The sequence below is a fragment of the Eutrigla gurnardus genome (genome assembly GCF_963514095.1).
Source record: "Eutrigla gurnardus genome assembly, chromosome: 20".
In the NCBI taxonomy this organism is placed as follows: Eukaryota; Metazoa; Chordata; class Actinopteri; order Perciformes; family Triglidae; genus Eutrigla; species Eutrigla gurnardus.
In genome coordinates this window covers 3,045,844-3,061,995 of record NC_139931.1, presented here as the reverse complement: position 1 = coordinate 3,061,995, position 16,152 = coordinate 3,045,844, and the positions used below count along the sequence as shown (strand labels likewise).

At 44.5% G+C, this 16,152-nt stretch overlaps 2 protein-coding genes across 4 annotated transcripts; one reads left to right on the top strand and one right to left on the bottom strand.

Annotated features, from left to right (window-relative positions):
- Nucleotides 1-1,702: 1,702 nt before the first annotated feature.
- mrtfbb (myocardin related transcription factor Bb) lies at nt 1,703-12,698 on the top strand. 2 transcript variants are annotated; one of them, XM_084036581.1, is made up of 13 exons: nt 1,703-1,897; nt 4,849-4,914; nt 6,258-6,313; nt 6,392-6,467; nt 6,589-6,750; nt 7,307-7,458; nt 7,790-7,936; nt 8,760-9,007; nt 9,247-9,382; nt 9,467-10,318; nt 11,265-11,387; nt 11,472-11,532; nt 11,620-12,698. In XM_084036581.1, the coding sequence occupies exons 1-13, from the start codon at nt 1,816-1,818 to the stop codon at nt 12,081-12,083; spliced, it is 2,625 nt and encodes an 874-aa protein (XP_083892707.1). In that variant the 5' UTR covers nt 1,703-1,815; the 3' UTR covers nt 12,084-12,698. The 2 variants fall into 2 exon arrangements, with proteins under 2 accessions (XP_083892707.1, XP_083892706.1); XM_084036580.1 differs by having other exon boundaries at nt 1,703-1,912.
- A 720-nt stretch (nt 12,699-13,418) lies between these two features.
- Nucleotides 13,419-16,102, bottom strand: LOC311030675 (uncharacterized protein). 2 transcript variants are annotated; one of them, XM_084036582.1, is made up of 6 exons: nt 16,064-16,102; nt 15,056-15,353; nt 14,777-14,905; nt 14,608-14,700; nt 14,077-14,224; nt 13,419-13,963 (listed from the first exon to the last, which is right to left on the bottom strand). In XM_084036582.1, the coding sequence occupies exons 2-6, from the start codon at nt 15,183-15,185 to the stop codon at nt 13,855-13,857; spliced, it is 609 nt and encodes a 202-aa protein (XP_083892708.1). In that variant the 5' UTR covers nt 15,186-15,353; nt 16,064-16,102; the 3' UTR covers nt 13,419-13,854. The 2 variants fall into 2 exon arrangements, with proteins under 2 accessions (XP_083892708.1, XP_083892709.1); XM_084036583.1 differs by having other exon boundaries at nt 15,056-15,365; nt 16,064-16,095.
- Between the last annotated feature and the right edge of the window lie 50 nt (nt 16,103-16,152).

Here is a 16,152-nt window from a genome sequence, read left to right as displayed (position 1 = left end):
TCTAACCATTACCAGGTTTCTGACGATACAAAGCTGAATGCAAATGGGTGAAGTTTTCCTTTAATAACTCATATTAAACGTGAACCTGTTCATAAGATGACGTATTAATCTTACACGGAGGGAACCAGGTAGAGAGAACTCCTCATACATGTTTCAGACACTGATGTGATTTGTTGTGAAATATAGAATTTCACATTCTTCAACCTGCATAATGAATCAAACGCTGCTTAGTGACGGCAACTGTTTCGCTGTAGTTTAAATGAGTAATCATGACGTCTTAGGAGAATGAAAAACAGCTGGCCAGAGGCAGATGGATGTAATGCTGAAATGGCTATTAATAACACTCAGCAGTCCCATTGTTCTAGTGCTGAAAAAAAGATGCTAAATTGCAATAATTGTTGTTTTTTTCCAATGTATATTTTTGTGTGGAAAGCATCTTGAATGTATCTACCTTGTGTTTTAAGATGAGACATTTAGACTTTTGAATTGTTACTGAAGATGAGGACTGAATTTTAAACACACATGTGACTTAATGCAGGAGAGGAGTCTTGATTGCGGGGAACAAGTGTCTAAGGCATTCATGATGTCTGTTGTTGTGTGTCTGCTGCCAACACACTTGCACAATGGAAATTTTAAAGAATTCTGTGTCTTTACCGACATCGGTATGACATGCGTAAAGATGTTCTTTCCTCATCGTTGCTTCAGCTACATATTTTAACTTCTTGGTCATTATTAATCCCCAGAGGTGAGCTGTCGTAACATATTGCATACCAGTCTTACTTACTTTATGAGCTCCATCGTTCCCCTGTCCCCCTGTTTGACATGTATATGTCTGGATTATTAATCCAGTTTCATATCGCAGAGAAAGGACGGAGGATCCTCTTAAACCTTTCTTTTTCTTTAACACTTTTATTGCAGTGCTTTTACGTCAAGTCACAAGCTTTTACAAGTTTTCCCTGATTGGACCCCAAATTAGTATAATTTAACAACAAAAGAAAACAACATACATTCGAAAATAAACCATAATAATGTTCTTTAACTTTGACGTGTCTTCTAACCGGCTTTTCTGGATCCACTGAGACACACACAGGATTCACCAACAATTAGTGTAATTCCCTCTTTATCTCATTTCCTGTTCCTGTGCGTTGTGAAGTCCTGGACGGCATCGGACCCCATTGTGAGCCACGACCGAGCGTGTCTTTGTCTGAGCAGCTGCATTTGCTCCTCTTTGTTCCCTCTTTGAGTTTCGTTAACAAATAGTCATCAACAAGTTTGAGCTGCTGAGAAATTACTACGGATTTCAGATACAGTCATGATGAATGTCATTGGCTGCTTGAATTCAGTGACATTATGGAATAGCGATGACAAAAATGTAATCTGGTGAAGGATAATCTCTGAGGGCCCGGTGTTTGTTCTTGTCACTGTTATTTAGTGCTGTTTCTCATGGAGATGTGCCCGCTGAAAAGTCCCAACAGCTTGTTTTGATCAACTTTGTAATAGTTTATTTGGTCCCCTGCTGATAATGCAAAAAAAAAAAAAGAATTAAAAGGTTCCCTGGGGTTTAGAGCTCTAGTATGATGGGCCCTCTGTTTGTGGAGCAAAATGACCCAGCGAGGGTTAACATGAGCAGCGCTGTGTTCCCTCCTCCTGACATTGACTGAGCACTCACACACACACACACACACACTCTACAGAGGCCAGCTCCAGAGCCAGAGAGGAGGGACCGTCTGCAGCTCTGAGAGCCAGCTGTCGTCCGCTCGGAGCTGGGTCTATTCTCTCCCTGACTCCCTCCTTCTCCACTGGCCTCATCACTCCATGGGACTCCAGACCTGGCCGCCCAGCCAACCACTCTCCTCTATGGCCTGCCTCGACGTGGAGACCCCTTCCATCTGCAGGGGTACATTTAAATCAGGTGCTTTTTTTTTATTTGGTTGCTTAACCTTGCATGCAGTTCATTATTTAATGTATGTCTAGGTTTTTTTATTATTAATGTTTACTGATACTCCGGCTGGGGGTTGTAGTGATGTAGACACGGCCTCCGGACAGGAAATGACAACAGTGAAGCTCATCACAATGACTCATGTCAAGCATCATTCTTACTGGATCCACTGTTGTGTTCTCGTGGATTATAAATCAAAACTTCTCTAGAAACACAGTCAGTCTGAGGGAGGAACACTATTATGGTTTTCTGCCACATGATATAAGTTACCTGTAATGGAAGTAGACACAGAGGAAGTGGAATAAGCAGATAGGCTGCAAGATTCTGATCATTATGTGCACATTTTTTAAGTATCTTGTTTGAATTCATCCGCAACACATTTGTTTTATTTGACATCTTTTTATTGCAATGATAACCAACGTTCCTGCTGTTTAGGTTCCATTCAGGATTATGTTTTTCTCGTTGTAACTAAAGTTACATTTAATGAAAATATTCCCCAACTGCACAGGTTCATCACGTGTCTAGGTTAGAAGATGCATAACAACAATCTCATGGCAAAAGTGTATTTACACTGGATATGTTCCAGATAAAACAATTCCTTGTTTTCAGGGGCATCATGCAAGATTTGCACGTTTAAATATATACATTCTATTCCAATAAAAAGTAAAACTGTGTTTTTAACCAAACTTAACACAGTGTTAGAGGACACGCCCACTCAATGTGTTTTCTCATCACTTTAAACCTTATTGCTTTAGGAATATAACACACCAACACCAGGGTGTGTTTACTTACCTTCACTTATCTTTCACTTTCAAGTTAGAAATAGTTAGAATAAAGTGTTAAACAGTCATAGTTTACCTTCTATACATTCTCAGTCATCACTAACGATCACCTGACTGATTCTACTCTGGTTCGTTGAACTCATTCTTATATAATATGACTAATAGTATCAATTTCAGAATGTTTACAGGCCTTTCAAATAATTCTATCAATTCAGTTGAATTCACTTCGACGTTTCCCCCGTGTGAGTGGAACCAATGTAATCTGTATATTGGTGGTTTAGTCTGGGTATAGATGCCTTGATCTTTGCTAAACTGGGATTCTGTGTAGAGTCTTTGGTATTTATAACAGCAAAGTCAACATAACCCAGTGTCATTCTGTTTCTAAACTAAATTCAGCTTTGTCTGGGCAAAGGGTATCTGAAGCCACGCTGAGCCACATTTTTTTATTATTATTATTATTATTATGATGTGTATTGGAAAAAGTAGAAAAGTCAAATAAAATCAAAGTTTTGATGGGAGACCTCCAGGGATGATTTGCTGAGATTAGAGATTACATCAGTAGACAGGGATTTCAGCAGAGCCCTCCCCGTCCACAACCTCTGTTTACGCTCTGCTGGTGAGCAGGCGAGCGGAGCCAGTTTGCACCGTGGAGAGGTTAGCCAGCGTTCAGGTTGAACACGGGATGACAAAGCGGAGGAGGACCCTGGGCATGAGGTGTACCCCCGTGCCGATGCCTCAGATTAAACCCTTCATTCTGCTGTGGCGCTGGAAGGCAGCTTTTGTTATGTTATTGATATACAGCAATATGCGCTCATGAGATGTTCCTCGCCTGTGGCATCTTTTCCAAGTCACAGTGGATATGAATATTGAGACAAACCAATTACAATCTCCTGGTATGATCCGTCTCAGGCTGACCATAACCCCCCCTGGCCTGGGTTTGTAATAGGAAACACAGCAGGCGGGGCAGGCACACTGTGTTCCCTGCCCCGGAGTGGATGGGCCGCTGTGAGAGTACACTCGGCCTCCCACCCTTTGCCTCAGCACTGGTCCCTCTGTGTTCCCCCCCCTGCCCACCAGTGGACGCCGCCGATGTCCCCTCAGCGCTGCGTACAACTGGAGACCCCACCCCCTTAACTACCCCCAAATTTCATGGTTCCCAGGCCTCGTTCTCACAGCTGCCCGGTTTATTTTTGCAAGAGTGAGTCACAGAGGCTTGTTCAGACGCAGTGCCTCTCCCAGGAGAGTTGAGCAGGTCTGTGTGTGTGTGTGTGTGTGTGTGTGTGTGTGTGTGTGTGTGTGTGTGTGTGTGTGTGTGTGTGTGTGTGTGTTTCCCCCGGAGCCACTGTAGCTCATGCTAATCCGCCGTCGCGTCGCTACAGCGGCGACGATGACGGTGTCCTCACGCCGTCACCTCATCCGTCACCGCCGCCCGTTACCTTCCTTTTAACAGCGTTTTTTTTTCCCCTCCTGCATGGAGTGTTGTTATTCTACTGGAATAACATGTCCACGCTCACTTGTTTATACGTGTTTAAAGTGGGATCTTACTACAGTTTATATTGATGGGAAAATAACACCGAGCGCCATCCAAGTGTACACGGGGCTCAAAACATTTCTGCTCACGTCTTTGATGTGCCTCAATAACATAAGTGATCGCTGCTTATCCCCCCAAAACAAGATGGAACTATTTATTAAATAGGACTCACGTGTGTCATGAGCGTCTGCAGGGCTCCTCCTCATTGTGACTGCAGCTTTAATACTAATCCCTCTTTTATCTGTTTGTATTCTGGACTGTAGATACTCTGTTTGACTGTGTATTTGCATCCACGCTGAGATATTCTCCCCGGGAGAACGCTGCACTGTTCCAGAGTAACCGTTTTCAAACTTGCGGGCGATCTTAACAACCCCAGTTAAAAACCATACAGGAAGTGGATCGGATGTCTGTGGTGGTGGAGGGGCTTTGCTGTCGGGCCGTGCCGACGTAGCGTATTGACTGAGAAATAATAAGTGCTTTGTTTTATTTTGAAGTCTGGCCGATTTCACAGCTAAAGCCAGAGAGGGTTATTAGTTGACTTGGCCCCCGAACGGTGAAGGCTCACCTCTGACCTCTGTGTCTCTGCACTCTCACAGTCCTCCAGCTCTGTCTGCAGCAGAGGAGGAGTCGGGAGCAGCTTGTGGAGCAAGGCATCATGCCGCGTGAGTATTAACGTCACACTAAGGAAAGTGAAGTAGCACCTATAGGAAGTTAGACAGCCAAGAAGTGTGTCCTGTTCTCTCTCATAGCTACCTTTTTACTTTCTTATTATGTTGTTTTGTTGCTTTCACAAGCAGTTTTATCTACTGAAACTTGGTCATGACTTCTGGAGTCCATACTCTATGTGGTGCCATTAAAACTATATGACGGAGGCATTATGTTATTTGTGAAATACTCCTGCTTTATCTGTGTTTAAGGTGATAATGTTGGGGTCATTCTGGTGTGATAGAGGTCAAACAGCTTCATTAGGGAGGTTTGATGTTATATAAGTGTGTAAATGGCTTAATAACATTGTGTTTGTCTGCACAGAAATCAATGGTATTATTCTAGAAAGTGCATTGTCCCACTCAGACCGTTGCTAATAGAATAATTGTACTCATGCAAACATAGCCGATGATGAGAATGACTCGTCGAAAGTGGAGCAGACTGCGTCCCCGTGCTCGCCCTATTAAAAGATGAGCTGTGACAGAATCCTGCTGATAGCTGGAGAGGTGGGACAAGAAGGAGACAAAGCACTTCCTCTTTGTCCTGTTCACCTCCTGCAGTCGGCCTTTCAGCTCCTCTCTGGCTCCAGGCGGCCCCATGAGTCAGCGACTGAGCCCGCGGAGGTCGCTGGGCTGGCCGAGCGTGGCCTGCACACAAACCTCCCAGGCCTTCCTCTCCCACTAACGCGTTACGTCGCTCCCACACTTATGGGCTTACGGTAGGTATGCAGGAAGGTTTAGGTGACGAGCAGGAATGTTTGGCTTTGCTCCGCTGACACACTCCTCCTCCTCCTCCCCCGGACCAGTGAGTCCTCCAACCACGCAGCGTTGGTCATAGCCGAGGTGACGACTCGGTGAGCCAGCCCTCCGCGCTCGAAGCACAACGAGTTATTCTCTGCTTGAGTCAGTAAAGCTGCTCCTTCCTGTTTGACTCCTTCAGCCCCTTCTTAATAATATCACACTCATGCAGAATGACATGAAAGATGGATTACACTGTGCTCATCTGGTGCTGGAGCTCATTACTGTGTAGCACTGTATGCTGGATGACTAAATACATTACAGTAGGTATACATAGCAGTGTTCCTTCTCTACAGAGCTGTCACCTACTTCCTAATAAGTGCCTCCTTTAGTCCATTACAGCCATCCTTTCTGTTGTTTTCATCACTTCTATTAAAGCTACTCTCTCATAACTGCAAACCCAACCTGAAGGAAATGGCCTGAAATCACTAATCTATTATTTAAATGTGTCTAAATACAGTATTATTGACTAAGAAAAGTTGTTGTCGATTGACTTTCCCCAGCTCTGAAAACACCTGCTGCCTTCCATGAGCAGATCCGCAGCTTGGAGAGAGCCAGGGTAAGACTAATGTCATCACAACTAAGTCCACAGCATGCTCCCATGAATCTATAGTTCATTATCTATGTTTTTTAACAGGCTGGAAGCTTCTTAAAGCACAAACTCTGCAGCAGACCTGAGCGCTCGGAGCTGGTCCGTATGCACATCCTACAAGGTAACCTTCCTGCTGTGTGTTCTCACTTAGTCTTATTAATGCCTCATTAACGACGGCACCAGATGAATGTCTGTGAGGTCCGGCTGAGCTGCTGAACGATCCTCCGGTGTGTTTTTCCCAGAGACGCAGGCCGAACCCTCCCTGCAGGCCACACAGATGAAGTTGAAGAGGGCCAGGCTGGAGGATGACCTCAATGAGAAGATCGCCCAGCGTCCCGGACCCATGGAGCTGGTGGAGAAGAACATCCTGCCCGTGGACTCCGGTGTTGAAGAGGACATTGATGGTAGATACTCACCACTGAACCCCCGACAGCCGGGGAGTGAACTCAGGCCGGCGGTGCAGCACATCTTTTAGCCATTATTGGTGTTATTCCACCTGCGGTCGAGACTCCACGCTGAAATATCTCCTACCGTTTGATGGATTAACGTTAAATTTTGTACACATATTCACGGAGCCCACTGACTTAAGTGATACCCTGACTTTTTCCTCTAGTGCCACCATGAAGTTAGCATATTTGGACATAGTGAAACAGCCGTGAGCTCTCAGGACACCTGACTTTTCATCTAGGTCAGCTGTTCTTTGACACACTGAACACGCTAAAGTAAAAAGGTGGATCTTTTGGTCAACATTAAACAGGCTTAGCATTAGCATGTTAGCTGGATTTGGCAGCAGTTCAGAGATGCTAGGATGGCTTTTTACTGCGTATTTATGTCGTATCTCCACAGATGTTTGTCTAAATAGTCAACGATTCTAAGAATTCTGACGTTTCCAGGTTTGATTTATCCTTTAAGTAAATAATAAGCTGTACTTACGCTCATGCTTTGATGCTGGCCCAACAGGTTGTGAGGCGAACTCTGCTAAGCCGCCAGATATTTACAGTTTCGATGAGAACAGCAGCGATGCCTTATCACCACAGCAGCCTGCCAACCAAAAACCTCCCGGCTCTTCAAGGGAGTCTGGAGGGACTGAGGCCTTAAACTCTCCCATACAGGTACCCATTACTATTTATAACACTGTCAACATGAGCTATAACTAATCATACAATCTAGCCGAGTATTAGAATTGTAAATGTATTATTAGTAGAATGTTTTGTTGATGTAAAAAAAGGGTATTTTGAGAATTAATTTAACTTTATTTAATGTATGAACACACATTAATCATTCTTTGGAAACATTTTGAACGTATTCTTTTTGTTTCAGGTTATATAATCCCAGCCGAGGTGCTTTTCTTTCCTTGCGTGGGATGATGATTAACAGGCGTAGCGGCTTCACTGTTCTTACTGAGCGGATCATGTGGTTTCTGTCTGTCTCTGCTTCTCTTAGCCCTCCCCGCCGACTCACTCACAGTCCACATCAGACGTAGTCGGCCTCGCCTCCGCCAGTGAACAACAGACGAACCAACGAGCATCGACACCTCAGCCAATCACCGCCGTCGTCCCCGGCATCACACCTGGACCGCTTCTTGTCAAGGTGAGCTTCAAGTCCGAGTCTGACTGGAAGCATAAGGGTTTGTTTTTAGAGGATATTTAAGCAGTTAATTCACTTCCAGTCCTCTGGTTCTGTAATCTCCACTGTCTTTGTTTTGTTGTTGTTTGTTTTGGAAGACAGAGTCTGTGCTTCGTCATCCTGTCACATCGGTTTGAGGGTGAACTGTAAGTCAGCGCTCGGCCAAGTTAAACGGAGTTCACAGCATTTCAAGTCATTTCACAAATCCTCGGGCTGGAATCAGTGCCAGCCACACTTTGTCCTGTATTAGGGTCAGATGACAGGCCGGCCCTCCTCACTCGGGCTGTGTGAAATGTAAGCCAACAGTCAAAGGACAGGGGTGAAGCAATAACTTGTGCATTCATCATAATCCAGTTATCCTCTCTGAGCATAAGATGAACTCCCCCCTCCCTCGGAGTAAAGCAGGGGAATGACTTGGGCAAACTGGAGGGTGTGTGCTTGCTTCTCCCAGCGTGCGTTTCTGGTTTCATAGCTAGAACCTGCTGCTCTTATGCCAAGCCGTTTTCATGTGTATCCTGTAACTGCAGGTGGTAAAACAATAAAGGTCACATTTCCACTACCCGTTTCCTCATCCTGCAGTTCTCATCGGGTGTCAGAACAATGTTCTACCTCAATGCTTCAAGCTATAAAAATCCAGCATCAGTTCCAAGCCTTGTAGTGTTGGTGCTGGCGATGCGAACTGTATTCCCTGATAAACTGGACTGAGATCAGTCACAGGGATCAAATATCCTCCAGATGGTCCTCTCGGCTTTTTACATGCCCTCTTTTTCTGTGTGTTGCTCTGCAGCAAAGCCTGTCCAAGCTCCCCAGCGATAAAAGCCGCAGCAAGAAGAGCAAGGAGCCCAAACCGCGGGTGAAAAAGTTAAAGTACCATCAGTACATACCTCCGGACCAGAAGCAGGAGCTCAATGAGGTGCTCATGGACTCAGCTTACAGCCGCATCCTGCAGCAGCAGCAGCAGTTCCTGCAGCTTCAGATCTTGAACCAGCAGCAGCAGCAGTATAGCTATCAGGCCGTCCTGTCTGCAGCACACAAGTATGTTTCCATTTAGCAACACAAATACTCTCCCTTACCCTCTATATATATATATATATACTGTAAGTTTACACCTGGTTTTCCATAAGAACTGTTGAGCCCCAGCTGCTGTTCATCTCAAATACTTTACATTTCCTGTCCTTTCTGCACAGAAGCTGTTGATTGTGAGAAATGGGTGATAGTTTAGCTGCCCCTCTCAAACCTGTACTCCCTTTTTTCTTCCCGTCTCGTTACAACAGACCAACAACTGAGGTCCAGACCAGCTGTTCCAGCGTTGTTGTGAGTGGAAACGCTGCGTCTACCCCTGTGCAGCCCAGGAACACTCGGACGGACCGCAGGCCGGATCACTTACCACCCAATCTGGATGAGATGAAGGTGACACGTCGCGGCCTAAATGGTCCTTATGCATGCTGCCGAGGAGCACCAGCCGGATTTTAAAACAATATGTTATCTTTACAGGTTGCTGAGCTGAAAATGGAACTAAAACGCAGATCTTTGCCTGTTTCTGGGACTAAGACGGATCTGATAGAGAGGCTGAAGCTGTTCCAGGAGAGCTCTAACATGCAGATCGCTGCCGTTATGGAGAGCGTCCCAGCAGCCTCACAGTCTGATACTAAAAAGTTCACCCCGCCTGTGTCCCCTATCGCCTCCAAGGTGTCCCGTCTGGGCATAGAGGACAGTAGTGGAGCAGACAGCCCGACCAAGCTTCCAGACGCTCGGTCTCCAGCTCACACCGCTTCCTGTGTGGATTCCCCGCAGAGAGCTCCACAGGAGGAGCGTCCAGCAGACAACAAGGACTACGACAAGGACCGACGTCTCCACGAGAAGGAGCGTCAGATCGAGGAGCTGATGAGGAAGCTGGAGCAGGAGCAGAGGCTGGTGGAGGAGCTGAAGATGCAGCTGGAGGTGGAGAAGAGGAGTCAGCCGGGAGATTCTCCACCCCGGCTCAGTCCCCTCGCACCCGTCCAGGTCAAAGAGGAAAACAGGACCTCGTCAAAGTGCTCAGCGTCGTGCGGTTCGCCGAGCCTGCCAGCGTCGGTCAAACAAGAGGAGGTGTCTCCTCAAAATCAGTTCATCATCGGCCACCAGACTATTACGCAGCCTGAAGCTTTGCAGCCAATCCTCCTGCCTGCGTCCCATCCTGCCTCAGCAGTCACTATCCAGCTCCCTGCCAGCAGCATTAAATTACACACTACTGTTAGCAGCGCAGCCCCAGGCCTCATCCAGACCTCTGGACCGGTGCCACAGAAAATACTGGCCTCCGCAGCGTTACAACAGCAACGCAGCACTCAGACTCCGCCGCTGACGAAGGTAAGAGAACACACTAATGACCGCACAAGGCTCTTCATTAGTCGTCATCACTGGAGACGTGATTTTTCTTGCGGTTTTGGATTTCTTCAAAATGTGGGAACTTGGATTGAATGTGATGATCTGTGTGCGTGTGCATCTGACATCATAGAGTGTGTTTTCTATGCAGTAAATTCAGGTTAGATTGCAGGCGATACATTAGGTGCATCATACTCTATCATGTGTGATGCCTCCCTCTTGTTGCCACGGTAATAACAGGCCTCGGCTGGGTAGTGAAATCCTTCCCTATTTACATCAAAAGGAGGCTTGTGGAAACTGGGGTTAGAGGAGCCGGCGCTGAGTGGAGGCTGACGGGAGCGCCCCGACTGCCCTCTGTCGTCTCTCTGCTCCGAGCCAACAAACAACCAGACGTTACTGAGGAGAACGCTCATGAATTATGATGCAAACGCCGCTGCCAGTAGTGGGGTGAAAGATGGCGATGCTCCAATTTGTAGAAAACAAATCAATTAGTAAAAAAGCAATCTTCATTTCGGTTCCACAGTGATAATAAGATGAGGTACTCTACTTCTCCGTGTGGTGGCATTAATGCATTAAAGTATGCCTCCATGCAGCCCCGTCTAAGTTCTGCAGACTTGGTTTGACGGCACAAAGCTTACTCAACACATTCCCAGGGAGTCTCCTCTAGCCAAGCTGGTCCTAAAGATCCACCCATCCATCATCAATCACAGCTTATCCTGTATTCAGGGTCCTGGGCGTGCCGATCCCAGCTGACACTGGGCAAAGGCAGGGTTCACCTGGACAGGTCACCAGACGCTTAGAGACAGACACTCACATCATAAAGATAAATAATACAAATATGTTGTTTTAGTCTCTCCTTACTGTTTTACTCCTGTATAACTCCTGTTTTGAAGAATAATGACCTATTTGACTGTGTTTTTGTGTGAAACAGTCTCCCTGTTCCATCCAGCCAACGCTGATCTTGCCAAAATTCACGAACCACGTGTCGAAGTGTAAAGACCCGCCGCGCTACGAGGATGCCGTTAAACAGACGCGCAGCATGCTAACGGCTCAGGTGACGAATAACTCCACCTTTTTCAGAAAAGTAGATCCTTAGAAATCGGTCCAAACATGACCTGGGCTTGTTGTTTCTCTGCAGGGTCCCACTGCAGCCAGCCAGCAGATGGATGACTTGTTTGACGTGTTAATCGAGAGCGGTGGTGAGAAATACTGTGACTTTTTCCCCGTTTAAAGCACGTTAAATAAGATGTAGAGTACTTATGGTTCACACTGAACTTGTTTTTCAGAGATCTCGCCCTTCATCAGACAGGATCCTCCCAGCCTAGACAAGCCTCTCCCGGTGACAGCCAGTGTAACCACCCTTCCTATCAACACGGCTTTATCTCGGCCTCCAGCCGTGGTCCACGTGGCCCAGCTACCCGCAGCACAGCTGGACCCCTCGGACAGCCTGGCGGCCCTGACCGCCGACACCCAGCTGGAAACCCTCCTGGACGACACGCTGGCGGCTCACACCCAACCACAGACGCTGATGGACGAGCTGCACTCACCTGTGGTCACCATGGAGATAGACTTCAATGAAAACACGCCCCCCTCTGCTCTGAACAGCAGCAACATGAACCATATGGACTGGCTGGACCTTACCCTGGCTGTGCCAGCAGAGGGGGTCAACCCTTTGGACATGTCGGCACCGGTGGGCGTCTTCTCTTCGGACTTCCTGGACTCACATGAGCTGCACTTGAACTGGGACTGACTGCTGTCAAGGACACGCTCTACACCTATCAGACCTTTTTTATGGGAAGGAGCGTGACTTTTGTTTCCTCTGTGGAAAAATAAGGGCTTTTTTTTGGGTTGGGGCAGCTCTATTTTGCTTTCTGGGCATATAAATCAGTTCTGTAATAATCTATTTGTGCTGCGTCAGCTTAGAAGTTCCCGTTTGGTTTCCCCTGAGATCTTTAAACCCTCTTATTAAATGGAGAGACGGATAACGGACTGGTACCGGCTGGTTCAACAGTGGAAGTGGCTTTTTCTCTTCCAATAGTTATGCCACAGTTTGTTTTTTTATGAATCTTGTCTCATGTTATTGCCTCTGCCCTCTGATCATAATGAATGTACAGGAGAATGTCCTTATGTTGGTTAAAGAACTAACACCCGCTGTCGGAATAATTATCACTATCAAACAGATTGTAAACACACAGCAGCAAAAAATGTTCCTTGTAAATTGTGAAGCATAAATCAGATGTTTAACTGAACGGAGTGTGAATATGATAATGATATGAGACCACGGGGTTACCATAGTGTCAAACCAGCCCGACCAACCAAGAATTTACTGCAAAATACATCTAATAGACTTCTAATAGATCAGCCAGTGTGCATCTGTCTAAGTTCAACTACTCACAATATTCATCTTCAAATGATTAATGATCAAAAATGTTCTTGGAACATCATTCATTGAATCTTAAAGGGTTCAAACTTCTTGAATACACCCAAACAAAAGCATTAATATTTAATAAGTGGAAGATTACCAGACCCTAGTCGTATATAACAGACATACTGTACAGACAGAAAAATAACATTATCAACCACTAAATAACATCAATGCATCACAGTTGAATTGTATTGTAGTGACATCTGCTGGACACATCCGACTGGAATCCCCTTGGGCAAGAAAAGTCTGTGGACTGACATTTCTTTCTTTCTTTCTTTCTTTCTTTCTTTCTTTCTTTCTTTCTTTCTTTCTTTCTTTCTTTCTTTCTTTCTTTCTTTCTTTCTTTCTTTCTTTCCTTCATTCCTTCATTCTTTCTTTCTTTCAGCAAATTGCAAACGAAGACTTCTCTGAAGCAGGACAACAGGAAGTGTCTGGGCAGTGGAGTGGCCGATCATCGGCTGCACTGGGACTTCTCCTCCCGGATGTTTTGGATCTGGATCTTCGTCCTCCGGGAGACGGAGGACCCTCCCCTGTGTGCAGGATGTTCTTGCCACGCTGTACACAATGTGAAGCCCTTTGAATGCAAATCTGTGATTTGTGATAATGGGCTGTAAATAAAATGACTATGTTGTCTTTGTGATAAATGTAACAGTCATCTGGTAAATACAGAGATTATTTATTGATCTCACAGTAGAGATATAACCATCCCCAGTATGTCGTTAATGGTTTTAAAATATAGAAAGAAAGGCTTTCCTTGTGTAGTTTTGTTTAAAACAAACAAATCACCACATTTATAAGTCTTTTTAGGGAACTGAACGTTCACATGATTTCAATAAGTTCACATATTTGAAATACTACAATATATTTACAGTCAGATTTTCTTATTCAGTGAAGATGAATTTGATTCAGACGTCCTAAAAATCTAAAACATATATTTACATACAGGTCGACTACATTAGTCAACATTCCTTCTGCTCCATTAAAACCACATAAAAATATTAAAAACGTCGTTCCTCAAATGAATGCGAGGCGGCCATGCTGCTGAAATCCTTCAGCTTCGAGGCGGAGCTTCAAGTTCTCGGCGGCTGCTTTTCTCTCAGAGCTTTTTAATGGTCACAATTGCCGTTCGACACTTTGGACATTTGTGTGTGGTTGATTTCAGCTTGTCAATGCAGAAGGGAATGAAGCAACAACCGACTATGCAGCTGCAAAAAGAGAAAGAGGAACAGGAACTGAGAAATGAAGTGTCAACATGCTGCTGATGAAACACTAACATTACCAACAAGGTGCGATTGTACTTTCATGCAAATCTTCATACCCTAATGTAGCCGTGAGGAAACAGGCCAGCCAGGTGACGCTGCTGTTGGATTTGGAAATCTCCGTCAGGACGAACTGTTTGCACTCGGGACACTGAGTCCTGCATGGACACGGTGGCAGTTTGTCCACGTCCAGGATCACTGTGGGGGCTGTTAGAAGATTTAACAGCAAGATTTTACATTAGTTTACCAAGAAAAACAATATCTCATTTAATATTTCACTTAGAAAAAGTGAGGTCACTTCAGGAGCATTTAAAATTCTGCAGTCAGTCTCTTAACATGTATTGTAACTGAAGAAATCACACATATTTACTCATGTTCTGTACATACAATGTTGAGGTACTTGTATTTAATTTGAGTGTTTAATTTTATGCTATTCTTTTTCTACTTCATACGTTTATTTGATAACTTTACTTAAGGAACCAATTTGAATGTAAGATTTTTACATCTAACCGGCTTTTTCTAGACCGAGGTATCGTTCTACTTAAAAACGCTCAAATCAAACAGTCAAAATGAGTGCGTCACTAACTGACCTGGGATATTAGGTGGAGCCTCAACAAAGACAACCTTGGAGGCAGGAACAGGAAGGCTGGGCTCCACATTCTGACAGGAGGTGAACTGATCCGCTAACGCAGAAGGAAAGGGTGGTTAAACACCGAAGCTTGATGAAGTGATGATGTTCTGCAGTGAATTTGGACTCACCTTCCTTGCTCCTCTCATCTTTGACTTTAGTGATGTCATCATCATGCTGCAGCTCTGCTTTCCTTTCTCTAAGTTGTTTCAGTTTCTCATCAATGCTGTTGATGTCATGATGATTTAGGACTGCCCCCTCTGGTAGAACAAATGACATACTCCATATATAAATACACACGAGACACCCTGAACAGGTTACCAGTCGACTTCATGTCAAAAGGCGTGAGAGAGACACATTATTTTCACGTTGCCGGTTAGTAATATCTTAAATTCTCTTTCATCGGTCACCTGTTTGTTGGAATCCAGGAAGATTCCTCAACTCCTGGCAAACGCTTTTATATTTGATCTTTTCCAGAAGCTGTTGTCTCTTGAGTGAAAGATGGTTCATCTCTGTAGAAATGCTCTCCAGTGACGTCATGGCGGATCTAACGGTTGGATCAGGTTTGAGAAGCGAGCTTGTGACCTGTACGTTAGGGTTAGGGTTAGGGTTCAATCCCCCGGTAAGATCGATCTGGATGGTCAGCCGGTCACACAGGTTCCTCTGGGCAGCTTCAGGTGTTTCACTGTGTTGAAGTGATCAGGCCATCTGTGCAACATCCTTAAATTAATAAAGGTTAAAGCAATAATGTGCATATGATGGTTTTATAGTGAGACGGAGAACTGTTACCATCAAAGACAAACAAATGTTTTTTTCAAGTGACATCTTTAAAAAATAAAGACACATGTTGTATTTATTAGTATTTATATATTTAGGCAAATTGAACATGTGTATACTTCTCGTAGATCTGTAATATGAAGTTTAATGATTAAATAAAGTTGGCAGACAAACACTATGTATAGGAGACCTGCCGTCTTCTCCATTTATGGCCAAACAAGAATTTTGACCGACCTGAGTGAATGATTTAATCACAAACTGTTTACTGATCATAGATTAATTAAACTCAGTAACTGTCCTTAACTATATTTTATATCATGTCTTAAATCCAAACGCATTCTTATTTTAAGGATGTTGGTAATAAAACATAATTAATATCGAGTTGAACACTGCTTTTCCTCCAATAAATACATTCTACAAAAGTAGAACAATTTTTAAAAAAATGAATCTATAAAAAAATAATCGTGGTTTGAGCAAAAGTACCATCAATAATAATTTACTTGTAGATAAAATGCTCACATTAGTTTTCAAGGTTACATGCAACACAACTCACTAATGTCAATAACATCACTCAAACTTTCATAAAGTCCGACTCAAACTGTGTTAAAGACAATATAATATTAAACAGAACTGTGTATTACCATATCTCCTGAGCTGCTGGAGTGTATCCTGCACCGGTAACATTCAAACTAGGTCAACAAGGCAAGTAGTGTTCACTTCTACCAGGAAA